We start from the raw sequence: 13,960 nt of genomic DNA, 5'->3' as shown, positions 1-13,960 counted from the left end.
GCCGGTGGGGGGGAACAGGGGAGCCTGGAGTAAGTCTTCAACCGAAACCCAACACAACGACAGTTATTGTTCCGAAATAACAGCAGGATTTAGACTGTTTGACGCCGCAGAAGCCGCGAACACCGAGCCGGACTGGTTAACTAACCCTGGAAGGCGTTTCGGGCTCGAAAGTTGACGGTGTTTGGGTGAACTTGTCCCGAGTTGTTGTGGTGGATGTTAGCGACGACAAACCAGGACGAGGAATAATGTCGGTGCTGCTGTCCCTGTTCTGACCCAGCTCCATTTTCCCCCTGACAGACAGGAAAAGAGAAAGAAAGGAGAAAGGAGGAGAGAAAGCAGGAAAGACAGAGGAGAAATGGCCGAAGCGCGGTCAGAAGAAGAGGAGGAAAACATGATGAGGGACACCCGAGAACAAGTGGTCCGAAGACAGCCGAGCGGCTCCGGAGGTAAACAGCGAACAAGCTTTCTTATCTGTCCTGTTTCAAAGTGATTCCGCCTGATATCGATCCCATGTATTGATCCGTGCGGGGGAAATAAGCTGTCACAGGTCAGCAGGCTGTCCAACAGTGGACATACAAACCCTCAGCTCAGACTGAGGGACGGAGGGCAGTATTTCTGCGGCGCGTTCATGTGGAAATGCAGTATTTTTGTGGTAATTCTGTTGAGTTTGACGGTATCTGCTCGTAGTTTTAGCTTCTGTCTGGTCCTCAGTGCTCCTCATGGTCTTCAACGTCTGTGATATTTGTAGTGTCCCTGTAAAATCTCTCGTAGGACCGATATTACTGTCTGCTCAGCCATACTGGGCTGGACTGATAATACCAGTAACTTATTGGTTTAACGTGCAAAACATGGAGCTGCTCAAAGATACAAACCCCTGTGCGACATTTGGAGTTTGTACTGAGGTAAATGTGTTAGAAAATGTAGAGAAATCCAGAAGGTTTTGTGAGAAATTAAACCAATAGATGATCGATCTATTGATAGAACATTTATTGGCAGCTTTTGTGAGATTTCAACAAGTAAAAATTCCATTGATTGACTGGTTCCAGCGTCTCAGATGTTAGTATTTGCTGGTTTTATTTTACCTTTGTGATATTAAACTAAATATCTCCAAGTTTTGGACTTAAAACAAGCAGCCTGAAAATGTCCGTTTGGGGTTTTGGTGAATGTCATTAGCTGTGGCACAAATCGTGTTTTACAAGCGGATGATTTTCAGTATGAAAGAGGAAGTTTATCTTGTTAACTGCTTTACAAACACAGACACATGGACGTGTTCTTAAACGTCCAATGAAAGACTCCAATCAGCTTCAGAATGCGCCGTATCCGTGTGGGTGTAACCTGCTTGAACCCAAAGCCATAAATTCTTGTTTCAACACGTGAGCGTGTCATCATTTGGGTCAAAGTTTACTCATGCAGGCGTAGATACTCTCTGACACGTTCCCGGTTTGACTGATGGTGCAGGCCTGTGCTAAGACGTCCAGCCGTTACTTTAATCTGCCTCCGCGTCTCTGTCTCACTCACAGAAACACAAGTTATAGTTTAACTGGACTCTTCAAGGCTCCTCTTTGTCGCTGTGTGTGTGTGTGTGTGTGTGTGTCTGTAATCCCACAGAAGGCCTTTCAGCCTTTCATGATGCCTAACCTCGGCCCTCGGGGCCCTCGGGGCCCTCAGGTCTCGATATATCTTTGGGAAACTTACAGCACGAGTCTGAGCAGTGATACTGTGACACAATACAACCGGAGCGCTCGGTCGAGTCTTTGAAGTGAAAGGAGACGCCGCTGATGGACAGCCTGAAATGCTGCATTTGACAGTATTTTAAATCCTCATTTTATTGGTTTGCAGTTGGATTTAAGTGGTAACAGAACAGGATAGAGGTTCTGCTGCAGGTCGGCCTTCATAGCACGAAGACTTTCCAGTGTATTCAGTGAATAGCAGCTCTGAGAGGACAGAGACAGACGGGCACGTGAAGCACGCAGACGTCTTATCTTTGTTACAGTCAGTTTCGGTTGGTGTTGCGCAATATGATCATATATCAGGGTCTGATCGCATTTTCCTGAATCCAAGTCCAGCATTGAACCCACTTCTCAAATCTAACAGGTTCAGCATTCCCACTAAAACCTTTATAACTGAGAACAGGCTAAAGACACGAGGGAGCAGAGGACATTAAATCAAACATTAACAGACCTCCTGACAGATTTCTGCAGTCACTGACATGTTTGAGTTAGCAAAGCATCTGAGAGAAATGTATGATCAGTTTACAGTGATAAACAACAACAACAACAACAACAACAACAACAACAACAACAGCAACAACACGTTCTTACATGTGAGGAGCTGACAGGTGGTCTGACAGGGAAGTGCACTAAAGAAACACCACAGCAAGAAGAGCAGAAGAAGAAGAATACACATGGAAACTTTAAAACTTGTAAAATGTCCCAGTAAATGGTAAATAAAATCGGCACTTGGTTTCAGGTCACGTGTGCCGTATTCACTGCAGTCCAACGACAAAGAGATCCACCTGTCAGTGCTGTTGAATCATCAGCTGCTCATGCACCAGAAAGAGGATAAACACAGTAAAAACATAGAAAAACAGGTTGTCCGTCAGCTGTTGTGTGATGAAACGACCGACGGGCTGAGGTCGCTGAGTTCTCATCGGACGTGTGTCAGCTCGGCGCTCTCCAGCTGAACGCTGCAGTAAATGGTTTTGACGTGATGGAAGCGTTTGGATGCAGACCAGGCTGGTGAGACGACGGCTCCACGTTAACTCTCTGTTTGTTTCTCAGCGGCATTCCAGCTCCGCGGTTTGGCTCTCTGCACATTTCAACGCAATCTGTCATTAATTTTTCTGGCATCTCAAGTTTGTTGTTTCCTCTGGGTTTGTTTTCAGCCTCTCCTGAGCTTTGAGAAATGCAGCACAGAGGTCTGAAGCAGGAAGACAGAGTGAAGCGATCAGCGCTCTTGGTTGAACCAGTTGACTTTTGACGGAGCTGTAGTTGAACGTCATCCATTAATAGATTGTATTAGACGATCAAATGTTTCCAGACTGCTTCAAAGGTTTCGAGACGCCCCCCCCTTCTGTGACTTAGATGATGAATGTCAAGTGAGTGTTCCAGCTTTCATCAATCAGTGTTTCCCAACAGTGACCACACTGGCAGCAGACTCTGTTTTTGTCCGCTGAGGGGAAGCAGAAACGAGCTGTAAACACAGCATTGACGTTAGCATGGGGTAATAAATGAACAGTGTCTGTGTGTCTATATTCAAATGTAGGGCAGGTAAAGTATTTTACAATACTTTGTTGTTGGCCTGCCTGTTTACCTACGTACCTGCCTACCTGTGCACACTCGCCCGTGGACTCACTTTGCTGTACCAGAGTCACAGGGCAGGCAGATGTGTTGCTAAAGCTAATGCGAGCTCGTCGCGCAGGAATGGACAGCTTAGATTTCCTGATACCAACACGCTAGCACGACAGCCGTGATAACATTAGCCACGTGAATGACACGAGGTCGTAGGATACGGTTAGCAATGACGAAAACAGGGGGTGGGACTTCATAGGATGGGATTTCAAAATCTAGGGTACTTCCTGTTGGCTTCTCCAGTGCGACCAACCTTAGCTTTGAAATGGCTAACTTGCTAGCAAACTGTTGCTTGTTTACCCATCCAGCAGATGCGGAGAAACATCAGCATTTATCTGAAGTGGTGTTTAGGACTGAAGCAGTGAGTGGACTGAATGATGAGCCCATCGACAGAAATGTAATCAGCAACTATTTTTATGATGCATCATTTGTTTAAGTCATTAAACAACAAACATCTCTGGCTCCAGCTTCTCTTTGTTTATGATAAAGGTAAACTCGGCGTCTTTACGTGATGACATGTTGTCAGTGTGCTGATGTGACCTCGGCTTTTCCAGAAGTCCAGTATTTCCTCTTGTTTTTGTCTTGCTCTGTCTTGGTCTTCACCATGTCCTGCTTTGTAGCAGCTGAACGCTGCCTGTCTGCTGTTTGGTGCTGAGCAGGCGTTTCATTGAAAACAGCTGCCCGAGCCTGGAAATCAGCTTCATGAGAGCAGTTAGAGTGAACCAGAACGGGGAGGCTGTGTCTGTAAAACCAAAGCAATGAGCTGAATGATGCTAGCCTAAAGGGCTAGGGGATGAGGGCTCCTGTCTTCACGATGGTCAGGTGTCCTCGAGCTAAACGTGATTTCCTTTCTAGCTCCAATCTTCAGTCTCTGACTCGTAACCTGTGACCTCGCGGTGCCGAGCGAGAGGCCGAACAGATGATGAGTGCTGAGGAAAATCTGCTGTGGTTTGCATCTGCGAGCTCGAATGCAGCTCCAGCTCAGAGCTCCTGCCGGCCTGCTGCAGGACAAACATCTGGAAGTGTTAAAACTCCTGATGACTGCAGCAGAATCCCGCAGCAGCCACTCACAGCCTCACTTCCTGGATGCTCTCTGCCAATCAGGAAGCTGGCCAGAACGGACGGGCGGTCCAGTCAGAGTTTTAGAGACAGACAGAGAGCTGGGGGAAGAGGAGAGGAAGAAGACAGAACAGAGAAAAGAGACGTTTTAAGTTCTGTAACAGCAGGACGGGAAGGAGTAAAGGACGAGTGGTCTTTGCAGATTATTGTGTCTCGTGTGGACGCTGCAGCTGAGCTGATCATCAGAGGACAGGAGGTAGGAAAAGGGAAAGGCAGGCATGCAGAACAGCAGCCCAGATGTACAGAAACGACCTTTTCTTTCTCTTTTCTTTGTTCTGCTTAAAGAAGGAGGCTTGAGTGAGTTCACATTTATCCACAAGTTCATCTTCATTTTCCACTTTTGTCTTTGTCGTTGTTGCTCAGTGCTCATCACTGTGGTGTCCCTGAGCTGGACTCTCTAAACGTGTCCTCACTGGGGACACGAACGTTGACTCCTTGGACTCTCTGTTGAGGTAGTCTCTGTAGGTGGCGCTATTCTCTGCTCTCCCTCTGTGTGTTCTAGAAGGTGGGGATGTAAAATGCATCACTTCCTGTGCAGCAGAGGATCATTTTCCTCTGTTTGGCCAATAACTTTTGTTTTTTTGAGCCTGATAGTGACATCAGCAACAGTTAAATCCATTTTTTATCTTCATTTTGGGTTTTTACATGAACTTGCTTTTTGACTGTGTGTCAGTTAAGATGTGAGAAACTGATTCGCTCTTTGTGTTAAAACAGCTGAAGGATTTGATCTTTCTTGATGATTAATCACCAGGGCTGGGTGTCATGTTTCAGTCAAAGAGGCTCACATGCATCATCAGCTACCTGAGTGTGGTCACATGACCTGCAAGGAAGCCTGAATCAGTACCTGAATGTGTTTGCGAACACCTGTACGACCTGTGTGATGCTCGATGCTGAACGCTCACTCCAGTCCAGGCCTGTCGATGACCATCTGTCTCCGTCTCTGTCTCTTCACAGGTCGTCCTGACAGGCGTAAACCGGAGCATCGTCACAGGTAAGAGCTCTTCCTGGTCTCACCTGGCTGTTTGTCACCGGGATGTGTGCACTGAGTGCGGCGATGGCGTTGTTTTGTTTGATGTTGATTGAAACCTTTCAGCTCCAGCGTGGGACTGCTCTCTGCAGCGTCCTCGCACACTCGGAGGATTGCTTTTTCCCCTCTGGTCTCTCGGTCTGACACACTCCTGAAAGTATTTGGACTGTTGGTGGGTTGGCATGACAACCAGCCAGAGCAGTCACAGGGTTTAATGAGTGTGTGTGTGTGTTTATGGGGGAAAAAGAGCCTCACTTTGAGTTTATGTCACTTAAAAGAAGTAAGAGGAGAAACTAAGCCGACAGTAAGACGGTGAAACGTCTGAAAGGCCCTGAAGTAGCAGCCTGTGCTCATTAGTATGCATAAAAGCGAGCAGAGAGTCAGAGGATCACCGTGAAGTCATCGCTGAGGCCTTCATCTGTGGCGTTTGAGTCAGCCTCTGTGGGTTTTCCACGTTACCGCATCGACCTTTTCACGATGTCACGCCTGTGCATGGCAGGTTTGAGGAAAACTCATCCGCTAACAAAGGCAGCCGTGAAAAATGTCCAGTGTCAACGTCTGCCGCATTTGAGCGAAGCTAAGCTCTCTCTAAAAACTTAATACGTCCTGCAGCTGCTTCACATGAAGAGCCGAGATCAGCCGCATGAAGCTGAAGCAGCTACAGGAAGTGTTGAATTTGCTTTGACAGCCTGCTGAGGTGTGTTCAGGTGTGTTCTCGGCTTTGTTCCTGTGATGCATGTGTCAAAGACCTCGATCCTCAAGGTCTCACGAAGCACTGAGTGTGTTTCATTCCTCATAAAACATTAGTCACAGCGCCTGCACGCCTCGGTGTGCAGGTACAACCAAAGTATGGATGTCCTCCAGGAAAGATTGTCCAGAAGTGTCTGCGGTTACGTCCTTTTGTATGAATTGTCACGTGGTTGTCGGCTTGGACTCACCTTCGAGTTCTTCTGTTCGCTGTAAACACTCGTTTGCTTTGAGTGTCCCGACATCGAAGCCCTCATTAGTTGTGATTTACAGTTTCTGCCTGAACTGCTGGACGCACACACACCCCAAAATGACGTAATGGGGGAAGAGGAGAAGGCTGGAAAGTTTGCCAAACACAGAAAAACCACCTCAGCAGAGAGGCCGGTGTTCACGAAGCAGACTCTGACCAGCTGTGACGGCCTCAGAAATGAGCATCGCGCTGAGGTTACACCTCCACCGTCCAAACCAGAGCTGTGTTTGTCCAAGAAGCTCCAAGATGGAGGATAAGAGGAGGTTTTTCCATCACTGTTTCGAGGTAAACGTGTGTGTGTGTGTGTGTGTGTGTGTGTGTGTGTGTGTGTGTGTGTGTGTGTGTGTGTGTGTGTGTGTGTGTGTTTGGGCAATGTCGGGGTGACTCATGTGTGTCTGTTCATGGTTAGCTGCTCTGTGGCAGAAAGAGAAAGAAAGAGCGAGAGGGACGGACAGAGACAGAGACGGAACAGACTGAAAGACCATTAAAAGACAGAGTGAGACAACGACGCAGAAAGTCTGAGACGTCCTCCTGTGGTCTGGTGAGTCTGGCTCTGTTGACTTCGAGCCTGCCCGGCAACAACCCTGGATAAGACAGACTCTGGCTCCGGTTTGGCTCCTCATGACAGTTTGGGCTGCAGAAAGGTGAAGTCTGGGAATCTGATAAACACTCCCGCTCTGAGGAATTTTCCAAAATCTCTGCTTCTGGGAATTTAGCTGAATGTTCTTGAAGCAGATGATTTGCTGTGGAAGATTTTTAAGGGTGAAAAACAACATTTAAATAGACACAAAGGGGGGAACTGTTAAGTCAGAGGACATGTGCTGGTGGCTTTCTTTAACTACAGCGTGCGTTTTTATCCCAGTGACTCTGTCAGACTGAAAGAGGCCGCTGCCATGTGGCGTTCAGGTTCCTGGACTTTAATCCTCCATATTTGTGATGATAATATCCCTCAGTGGCTCCAGGCTTCTGACTCAGTGTGGTTCTGCTCCAGAGTTCAGGGAGATGCTGGATGTTTTCTCGGGGCGTGGTCCGCTGAAGCGTCCAGCGTTGGTCTGGAGCTCACCTGTCTGCAGCAGGTGTGACGTCCTCTCTGCTCACACTGAGGGTGGAGTATGTGTGAATGGTTGCAGCTGCAGAAGTGATGCTCTGACCTGCATCATGTGGGTTTCACCAGTCAGTCGGTGTGTTTCCATCCGCCTGTTTCTCTGTACTTTTTCAATTTGTCGATAAGCAAACCCTCAGAAAAAGGTTTAGCTCGGCTGAGGTGGACTGAAGAGTAAACGATGAAGCACATGAAGCGTGAAGTGACTTAAACGTGCTCTGAAGAGACGAAAACGCTGCAAAGACATCACATCTGTGCGCAGCGATGCCACATTTTCTACATTGTTTGCCACCATTAGAGGTTTGGCTGGAGCTCTTCTACTTGCACCCTCCTCTTCTTCAACAGTTTAATGGCTCCAGCTGGAGGCCGGCCAACACTAACTGTTTGTGTGGAGGATCTTCTAATGATGTGAGCAGGGATTCATTTGCATTCTCTTCTTCTGTGTTTCTGTAAATTGTCGGCCGTTTGGGGGATTGGACTCGTGACCTTTAGCCTCCTTCCTGCACCGAGGACAAAAGATTTTCCCTTTTAGCCGAGTGCTGAGGTGCCCTGGAGCAAGGCATCGAACCGTCAGCTGACTGAATGTGAAGCAAAGCGGAGCTCGCAGAGGAAGCAAAGGTTAAAAATAGAACTCAGACTGGAGAGGCGTTCAGAGAGCGAGGGCTGGGTGGGACGAGCGAGCTGTTTGTCACTGGAAGAGAGATTTGGGGGGGGTGAAATAACATGACTCATGCTTTCCTCTTTTTTAACCCCCCCGTCTCTGTCTCTCTGCAGCCAGGGTCCTCTCTCGTCCATCAGAGCAGCCATCAAGAGAAGTGAGTATTCTTCCTCGTCCTCTTCATCGAGTCCCTCTGCTTCTGTGTGTGTGTTTCAGTGTGTGTTTGAAGTGGAGATACACACTTTAGTTTAACCAGTAAAGAACGAGGCTGCAGCGGTGCCCGAGAGAAACGCAGCCTGAAAGTAAAAGATGGTGTTTTTAAGGGTGTAAAAAGTCAAATCAGTCGGACTTTGACTGAGTTAGAGATGCAAATGTGTATGAAAGATGATCCGTCTGACAGAGCTTCATGGAAATCTGACGTCCCTTTGAATTGTGGCCTGGAAAAGTGTGGATTTTAAAAATGGAAAATATGCATTTTGACCTTTTGTGGGGTAATAAAATCCAGCATGGCAGGGAAGGCAGCTGCTCCCCAGACCGGACTGTCACCACAGTCTGCTGCTGAGCCACTGAGACCAGCTCAGTCCTTCAGAGTCCCCTCGCAGGGCTTTGAAACGGCAAAACACAGTTTTTACCAAACATTATCTTGAGTAGGGTTTTCAATAAAGCTCTGTGGGTTTGAACGCAGCTCAGCTACACGTCATACTTTCTGCTGATGGATAAGTTAAATATATATATTTTCTTGTTTTCATCCTTTGAAATCTAAATTTCCCCACAAGCTGCTTGACAAAACGACATGTGCTCTGTGCAGCCACCTGTCCCTGCAGAGACGGTCAAAGCAGTGAAATGTTTATCAAAGCTCATTCTTAGCGCGTGACTTTCTGAGGACAGATGTGCAGCGTGATTGGAAACAGCCACTGTCCTGAGAGCACACGTGTTTCAGCAGCACTGCGAGTCTGACTGCGTGATTTTAGTCTGAATTTACTTTACTTTGCTGTTTTCTTCTGTCAGCCTCCACCAGGTCGACGTCTCTGTCTGAGTCCAGAGACAGAGAGCGAGACAGGGACAGGGAGCGGGACAGAGACAGAGACCGAGACAGAGACAGGAGGTAAGACCGCTCGTGTTTTTTGAGGCTGAACCAGCCTGCAGCAGCACAGATCCCTGACTGTTCAAACCTCGTCCTCAAACAACATCTTCAGTCTTTATTTGTCCAGTCAGGAAAAGAGACTATTTGTAGTCAACAGGCGGACGAGCGTGTGTGTTTACAGTAAACCAGGACTTCACTGGATTCACTGTGGGAGGCGCTCACATCAGTCTTTGGTCTTTCTTCTCGGATCTTAACCAGCGTAAACATTTAGAAACCGTTCTGTAATCATGAAGCCACGTGGTGCCGCGTTGTTTTCCAGCGCACACGAGTCGACGTCTGTGTAGGTAAACTGAAAAACAAAGCTCGCTGTCAGCAGATGAAGAATTCACATGTGTTTCTGTGATTTTCCTCCAGGAAGACGACGTTTCCTTCTGTGAATCAGACAGAATCACAAACAGTCGGGATGACTCATTTAAATGTGATTTTACAGAAAATTCAAGTAAAATCACCAAGAAGAGTTAGAAACTGGATGTCTTTGTGTTTTGGGCTGTTGGACAGACAGATCTGTCCATTTAAAGACATCTCTTTGTCCTCAGATAACGTGTCACTCAGACTCTTCCTGCGTCGTGTCCAACAGTCTGTCAGCTGGAGGAAGACTGAAAAACAAACTCTCTCAGTGGAAAATCTGTTTAAAAATGTTCGTCTCTTCAATTCTTCTGCTGTCAACACTCGGGATTCTCTGTTGGTGACTTCCTGTTTCTGGACCTGTTGCTAGGCGACCAGAGATCACCATCCTGTCAGCGGAGCCGCTGGCCTCCACGTCCTGGTTTCCTGGAGCGTCTGGAGGATTCCCTCCCCCGCCTCCTCCTGCAGCACAGATCTGGGGCCCCACAATCCCTCCGTCCATACAGGTAACGCTGGCAGGTCCCTGTCCCTCAAACAGTCTTAAATCTGGCGGGGACACAGAGGCTGAGTCTGTGGGCTGCAGGTGGTCAAATTTCAGCCGCCGTCGCTTTCTTTGCCTGCAGGTGGCGACACCAACCCGTCCACTGTGGCGGCTTCAACGAGGCGCATGTTAACGTGCAGCCTGTCCAACGTTACTGTCCAACAAACATTGTTTGATAATTGTCTTTCTAAACCAGCTAAAGGTTTTGTCCATAAAATGTCGGGTTTACTTCCCAAAGACCGCGGTGACGTCAGGAAATCCAGAGATATTCAGTTTATTAACACACGTGACGAAGACGAGCAGCAGATCCTCCGTCTGAAAGATTCTGTTTTCCTTCCTCAGCCGCCTCCTTCCTACGAGGAGGTGATCAGGGAGAAGACGCAGGAGCAGGGTCTTCTTCCCTCCTCTTCCTCCTCCTCCTCTTCCTCCTCCTCATCACGTCCAGCTTCTACAATAACAATCGCTACCCAGACTGACCCCGGACCTGCCCCCGATCCCCAGGAGTCTCAGGGTGAGAGGAGGCTCATTTCAGTGAGTTCTGTTGTTTTTGTTTGTGACTGAAGTTTGTTTGTTTGTGTTTGTGTTTGTGTGCAGTGAGGAGACCAGTGAGACCACCGCGGCCGCGTCTCCCCCACCCTCCCAAACCGTCTCATGCTGGTGACGTCACCACCGTCGGTGACAGTGACGCGGTACCAAACAGCCACCCTGTGACGGTCACACAGGCCGCCGCTCACGCGCCGTGCTGCGACCTCCTCTCTGAACTCTGTTCACCTTTGACCTCGACCTCTGGTGCTCAAACGGACCGATGGGATCAGTCTTTTGCAGCTGTTGACGTAGCAGCTCCTCCTACCGCTTCCTCTCACGTCCCGCTGGAGCGCCCCAGGCCGCGTCCCCGCTCCAGGCTCAGTGTACAGCCAATCAGCAGCGAAGTCAAAGTTCAGACTTTGGTGAAGCTGCGTGAGGACGGTTTGGCTACGCTAGCCGCCCGCGCAGGAACTGACGCCACAAACCAGGGAGCGAGTCAGGGGAGGTACCTTCAGGAGCTGCTCGAGGCCTTCAGCGCAGACGACTGGGGCTTCCCTGATCGCCGCAGCGACAGCAGCGGCCACAGCCAATCAGAGAGCGAGGAGGGAGACGGAGAAGAGGACGAGGAGGACATGGCGACTCTGAAAGCGAGGATACAAGCCTTTGAGCAGCAGCAGCAGGTGGCTGATGGGAGCTGTGGAGATGGCAGCAACAGAGACTGTGGTGCCACCAAGAGACCCGAACCCCGGCCACGCCCTCGCCTCCAGGGGCAGCCAGCCAAATCTGCCCCCCCGACTGTTGCCCCAAAACCCAAAAACTTTTCGCATGCCCCCAAACCGTCCACCAAGGTATTCAGGGAAGATGCTGGTTTGACCGCAGAGGCAGGAGACTCAGACAGCAGCGAGGCTTTGAGGACAGCTGACAGTCCTTCAGCAGAAACCTCGAAACCTCAGCCTGCAGCTGAAACACCAGCGTCCGCTGCAGCTTTGGTACCACAGCCCAGCAGGAGCAGTGACAAACCCTCAGTCACGCCCAAACCGCAGTTTGCCACAGAAACCCCTGCCTCCGCCCCCGTCCCGGCCCCCAGGCCCCCTCCACCCAAACTCACCCCCTCTGTCAGTGACACGGCTTCCCTCGCCAACCCCAAACCTCCACCCAGACCTGCAGTCGCCCCCAGGGCCAGCGTAGGAGCTCCACCCCAGGATAAGAGCTCCACGGCTGGGCGCACCACCCCAACCCTGCCCCCAAGACCCTCTGTGGAGGTCAGCGGTGGAGTGCAGACGGAGACGCAGGCTGGAAGTGATGAGAGGCCAGACCCTGCAAACCAAAGTGGTGAGTGTCAGTCTGTGATCCGTACTGCCCTCTGCAGGCGGCTGCTGTGAACTGCAAAAACAAACTGTGAGGACTTTGTTCCAAATGAGAGCGCGGTCTGGATTTTAATCTCAGTGATGGAGTCATGGACAAAGTCACCGTCATGGGTAGGACTGAAGCAGTTGGTAGTTCTGGAAGCCAAAATGGGCCAAAACATCACGTTAATCTTTCCACCTGGACCTTTTTCTGTCAGTATGTGCACATTTATGCCGAATGTTAAATGCAGGCTTTGTTTACTTGGTATAAACGGTAGTTAAGGCAGCATGATGTGTCACAGGCCATCACATCTGAGGCCCTACGAAATTCATTTTAGGTTTTATTTTTTCCCCAAACTCCATGTTTTCCATTCCAAACACATGTTGTCATCAGAGAGAGTCGCTGGAAGACAGAGATCTGATCTCAGTGACGAGAACACATGAAGAACACCAGGTGTGGATGCAAAGGCAGGATCCAGATAACATATCCAGACACACATTCTGTTTTAATAACAGGTGTAGGTGTGTGGACGGGGTGTGGACGGGGTGTGGACGGTGTGTGGACGGGGTGTGGACGGGGTGTGGACGGGGTGTAGGCGTCATCAGCAGCACTAATACTTCTGATTTTTGCTGATGTTTCAGTGAAAGCAGGAAGTTGTCGTCCAGGCATCCCGACCAAACCAGCAGCATTGTCCTCACCACGCAGAGCCAGCGGTAAGAGTGTGCGTGTGCATGTGTGTGTGTGTGTGTGTGTGCGCGCGCGCGCGCGCGCATAAGCTGGATGTAGCTTTAGTACAAAGGACTATTTGAGAGCTTAGAGACGCAAATCTTGCAGAAATATGCAAACATGTGGAGAGATTTTACATTGTGTATATGTGTGTGTTCTTGTGTGTGTGCGTGACAGAAGGGGGGAGGGGGAGGGGGGCTTACATTATTCAACCCAAACCTTGTGAAAGAAAAATGCTGTGATTGTGTGAGAAGAGAAAAGCCCTCACTGTTGGCAGTGCTGTGTGTGCTTGACGTGTCAGAGATGTGTGTGTGCTGCCAGCTGTATGTTTCTGACTGAGTATGTGTGTGTGCGTGTGTGTGAGGTATTTTCAGCCAAGCCGTATGATTGGTGAAGAATTCCCGTCATGCAGCGAGCCAAGCTTTCCTGGCTGCTAAATTAACCTGTAAACTTGTGTAAACAGGAAGTTGGTTAAGTGTGTTTTCTTCTTCTGCTGCTTTATAGACGTCACGGCCTCTAATCCAGTCAGCACGCTCAGCTGTGTAACAGTTGTTATCAGCCAGACAATATTTGCTACCAGGCTGCGAGTAAACCTGCAAAAACTAGTAGGCTGTGTGTGTCACAGTTACTTTGGATTAGAGCCAACCAGCACGATGGTGCCTGGACCGAAGGAGGACTCCATCTTTACACACTGAGCTATCAGATCTGTGTGTGTTTGCTTTGAAAAAGATAAAATGGGTGAAAGGACTTTGAGAGTGGTCGGTGTTGGCAGAGATAAAAGTCCTGACGTGTGTCTCATCATGTCCAAACGTTTGATTTAGTCCAGCCTGTGTTTCAGGGGGTTTGACCCCGTTACCCTCTGAAGGCGTCATTGTTCACTGTGTGCCAGTGGCTGAATGCTCACTCACTGTACACACAAAGAGGTGCTTCTGTTAGCCTGAAATGCTAACTGGCTGCTGAATGTTGAATGGATCCTCTGCGTTCTCATAAGTCCTGACTTATAATGTTCCTTAGTGTTAGTTCACTGGAGCTTCTGATGAGTAACGAGTAGTTTGATGTGAATAATGGAAATCTGCTCT

The 13,960-nt window shown here is 49.0% G+C and overlaps 1 protein-coding gene across 1 annotated transcript in view; it reads left to right on the top strand.

The window, feature by feature from the left end:
- LOC143317033 (uncharacterized) overlaps window positions 1-13,960 on the top strand; it is an 18,716-nt gene continuing 4,756 nt past the window's right edge. Inside the window, exons 1-8 of the mRNA XM_076724949.1 lie at window positions 1-446; window positions 5,424-5,460; window positions 8,370-8,410; window positions 9,262-9,358; window positions 10,113-10,248; window positions 10,626-10,794; window positions 10,878-12,140; window positions 12,797-12,868. Of these exons, the coding sequence (XP_076581064.1) occupies window positions 356-446; window positions 5,424-5,460; window positions 8,370-8,410; window positions 9,262-9,358; window positions 10,113-10,248; window positions 10,626-10,794; window positions 10,878-12,140; window positions 12,797-12,868 (1,906 nt within the window). The 5' untranslated portion in view covers window positions 1-355. The remainder of the gene's footprint in view (window positions 447-5,423; window positions 5,461-8,369; window positions 8,411-9,261; window positions 9,359-10,112; window positions 10,249-10,625; window positions 10,795-10,877; window positions 12,141-12,796; window positions 12,869-13,960) is intronic.

Source organism: Chaetodon auriga, chromosome 24 (assembly GCF_051107435.1).
Source record: "Chaetodon auriga isolate fChaAug3 chromosome 24, fChaAug3.hap1, whole genome shotgun sequence".
NCBI classification, from domain to species: domain Eukaryota; kingdom Metazoa; phylum Chordata; class Actinopteri; order Chaetodontiformes; family Chaetodontidae; genus Chaetodon; species Chaetodon auriga.
The sequence above is the reverse complement of the archived record's forward strand: the minus strand, read 5'-3'. Positions and strand labels throughout refer to the sequence as shown.